This window comes from Gymnoscopelus microlampas (assembly GCF_963454915.1).
Source record: "Gymnoscopelus microlampas genome assembly, chromosome: 16".
In the NCBI taxonomy this organism is placed as follows: domain Eukaryota; kingdom Metazoa; phylum Chordata; class Actinopteri; order Myctophiformes; family Myctophidae; genus Gymnoscopelus; species Gymnoscopelus microlampas.
In genome coordinates this window covers 28246799-28250525 of record NC_139953.1, presented here as the reverse complement: position 1 = coordinate 28250525, position 3727 = coordinate 28246799, and the positions used below count along the sequence as shown (strand labels likewise).

General features: G+C 42.6%; 1 protein-coding gene across 1 annotated transcript; it reads left to right on the top strand.

The window, feature by feature from the left end:
* Positions 1 to 769: 769 nt before the first annotated feature.
* Positions 770 to 3288, top strand: LOC311062932 (protein c-Fos-like; the record flags this gene model as incomplete). The annotated part of the gene is made up of 4 exons (XM_084082151.1): positions 770 to 904; positions 1442 to 1654; positions 2023 to 2130; positions 2605 to 3288. The coding sequence occupies 4 exons, from the start codon at positions 770 to 772 to the stop codon at positions 3286 to 3288; spliced, it is 1140 nt and encodes a 379-aa protein (XP_083938277.1).
* Positions 3289 to 3727: the final 439 nt, after the last annotated feature.

Sequence of the window (3727 nt, the reverse complement as noted above, 5' to 3'; positions counted from 1 at the left end):
CAGCATGTGGTCGGGTAACGCACATTGCACTGTACAGACAAATAGCCTATGGAATGAATTAGCCTACTTTGATTTTAAGTTGGGGTATCCAGGACATTTATATGCATATTGCTTTATTTATTTTTTTAGGCCTATATATTGCTTTTACAGAAGGAATTATGAGGTTATATATCAAGAAGAGCTTTGAATGTAGGCTTGTTACAAGGACTTTACTATTTGTATTAATAATTTATATGGCCTAAGTATTTGATATATATACATATTATTAATCATTATATAATTTAACTATGTTGACACAAAGGGGACGTAATGTACACAATGAAGGTGCTGCTGTTGTGACGTTGTTCATTCATGGTGGTGGGTGGGTATATTTTTACATGGGGGGTTAATGCTTTATTAGCCTACATTTAATCACAATAAAACAAATAATATTATTCAAATGTAAAGCCTATACTAATTCCTTATGGTTAAGATGTGTTTCTCGTTAAATTGGAAAACATGTGCTTGCTGTTCTCGCACCCTCTTACAACCCTGTCATTTTCTGAAATGGTTCGGTCTCACCACACAAGATTTCATTCATAAAATTCCATCTCACTATAAAAGGCGGGCCTCTTCACTATCTGTCCAGTTTCCATTTATGAACCTGGCAAAGGGAATAGGCTATATAGCAGACAGTGGCCAGTGGGCGATATAGGTCTTAGATGTTCCATTGCAAAAATTACTAGCCTATACACGTTTTTATAACAATACTGCGATTTTTGAAGAAAACATGCATCCAGACTCCAGCCCCGATTACGACTCGTCATCCAGCTGTAGCCCAGCATCGCCTGACGGGGACACCCCTGCGTGCAGCCGCTCTCCTGAGTCGCCTTGTAGCGCATCATCAATGGACAGCAGCACCAAGGTAAAAGCTGCTATTTTGATGAAATAAAATTACTTGCCAATTTATTTAACAAATAATCGAATTAACAATATTAACACGTCTATTGGAATAATCCCTGCAGGCTATTTGCCCAATTGGATGTAGAAATAGTATAGGCTATAGGCTATACGCGATATAGGCTTGATGATTGTCACTCTACTAGCCTAATATTGCAATCATGTTTTGAGATGCATGTCTTGGTGATGACCTTTCAGTAGGATGGTGATAATGATTGATGGTGGTGGTGGTGGTGGTGGTGGTGGTGGTGGTGGTGATGATGATGATGATGATGAGGATGATGAGGATGATGAGGATGATGAGGATGATGAGGTTGATGACGACCACGACGACGAAGATGAATGTTAGAAAAGGCTATTTTCATTCACACCCCCCCCCCTTATTGTTGTCGCAGATTGATTTTTCATACAAAAGTCAAACATAAACGTGATGGTTACTGGAGGCTACACTGTTGATCAGGGACGTATATGTCTAACTGTGTGAATGTGTGTGGTTTTACAGGATACTGAAACAAGTACTCCAGACTCCTTTGTTCCTACTGTGACTGCAATTTCCACCTCCCCGGATCTGAAGTGGATGGTGCAGCCGACAGTCCTAACATCTGTCTCCCCCTCCCTCGGCCACGCAAAGCCTAAAACACACGGCGCAGTGAAACCATCCCCAGCGGGCGCAAATAAGGCACAATCCGCCAGCCGGAAAGGACAGAAAGAGCAGGTAGCCTATTATGCAGAGATGGATGGCCATTCTTTATCTATATAGCCTATTGAGTGTGTCTTTTGAATGGCGAACATACAAAAATGCACGTTAATTTAACAGGCAAGGTAGACCGTGCCAGTGCAGCATTTTTACCCATGCACTGAACGATTTGGTGATGATGATGAGCCAATGATGATTATTATTTATTTTATTTAGTATTTTCAGCACACTGCAATGAATGAGGGAAGATTATTCTATCGGCAAGTAAATTTGTCGTTTAGAGCCAGATGCAGATGTGGGAAAAATCTGGAGAATGCGCATTCAAATCGAGTAAGACTGGGAACGAGGCTAATTCAAATGGGTTTCTTTTTTGTCATTGTTTTCAGCCTCCCAAGGTGGATGACGAAAAGAGGAAGATCAGAAGGGAGAGAAACAAAATTGCTGCAGCAAAGTGTCGTAACAGACGGAGGGAGCTTACAGACACCTTACAAGCTGTAAGTATGTGTTTTATGAAAACATTGGGCCTGTAAAGGTGTGGAAACGTGTTCATAGAACCTCCACATAAGAGCATAGCTGTCTTGTATTATTTAAGATGATGGCATGCTGACATGATGGGGACACCCAGGACTCAAACATTTTCATGTCAAGGACCCCATTTGTCCTAAGAGAAGTCATAAGAGAAGATCTGTGTAGCCCCACATCTTTTCAAGATTTTTCAAAATCTTTTGAAAATAGCAGATCACACGGTGTCACATCGCAAGGTAATGAACTTGTAGATCGGTTATTTCTAGCTGAGGAATAAAATAGGGTTAAAAAATGATTAAAAGATTTTTATGCTATATTTAAAAAATGCTGGGGATCCCCTGGAACCCCCCCAAGGACCCCTGGGGGTCCCTGAGAACCACATCAAGCAGCATGCTATTCATGTCTCCTTATCATGTCTCTTTTCTTTTTCTCCTGCACTTCAGGAAACAGATGAGCTGGAAGAAGAAAAAGCAGCCTTGCAGAGCGAGATAGATGAGCTCCTGAAAGAGAAAGAGAGACTTGAGCAGATTTTAGCTTCCCACACGCCGGCCTGCAAATTAGCTAATGAAGAAGAAGGCGAGGAAGATGACGTTAGTGCAATGCTACAGGACCCTCCAGCCTCCCCACAGCTCCTCTCCATGTTAGAGAACAGCAAATCACCCGAGAGCAACACAACAATGGCCCCAGATGTGGACACTGTCGTCCCATGCATCTCCCCAGCAGCCATTTTGGGGAACTCCAACATCCTTCTTTGTTCAAGTGCAGAAGAGGAGACCCTGGCAGACTTGAGAGGAGATGACCTGGACGACTTGGTCCCCAGCCTAGAGATGGCAGTGATGACTCCTGACACGGCGGCATCAGTCCCTGACATAGACCTCAGTGGGCCGTTTTGCATGTCAGATTGGGAAACCCTGTACAAGTCGGTGGCCAACGACCTCGAGTCTCTGAGCACACCAGTCAGCATGTCTTCCAGCCCCACATGTAGCAGCTACCGCACCGTGTTCTCCTTCAATCACTCTGATTTTGATTCCATGGCTGAGGGTTGTGAGAGCCTCAAGGGGCTGGGCCTCAGTCCTTCTGAGATCATGAAAGATAGTCTTAATTCTCCTACACTTCTGGCCTTGTGAAAGTGAAGCTGTTATGCAATTGATTGGATTGGACAAACAGGCTAATGTGAACCAGCCAACAAGCTACAGTATGGTCTCTCCCCAATAATGTTTTGTAGTGTTTTGATGTTGTGTAAAGTTTGACATCAAGGGTTATGACATGTTTTCTGTGACCGTTGCAGAGTTGAATTCTTCCACACCTACACTGCAAAAACCTGAGTGCTTTTATAGTTGTTAAAACATTTTCAGAATTGCAAAACATATAGCCGACCTACAAGCTCACAACCACATTGCGATGCAACATGTTGTGAGCTTGTAGACTGGCTATTTCTTCTATTTTTGAAAATGTTTTGAATGTATAAAATAGGGCTTTAAGTGGTAAAATTAACACTAAGGGGTTTACAGTGTATGGTGCAAAGGCAGCGCTGTTCATTCTCTGGAATGAGATTTTGTGCTGGTA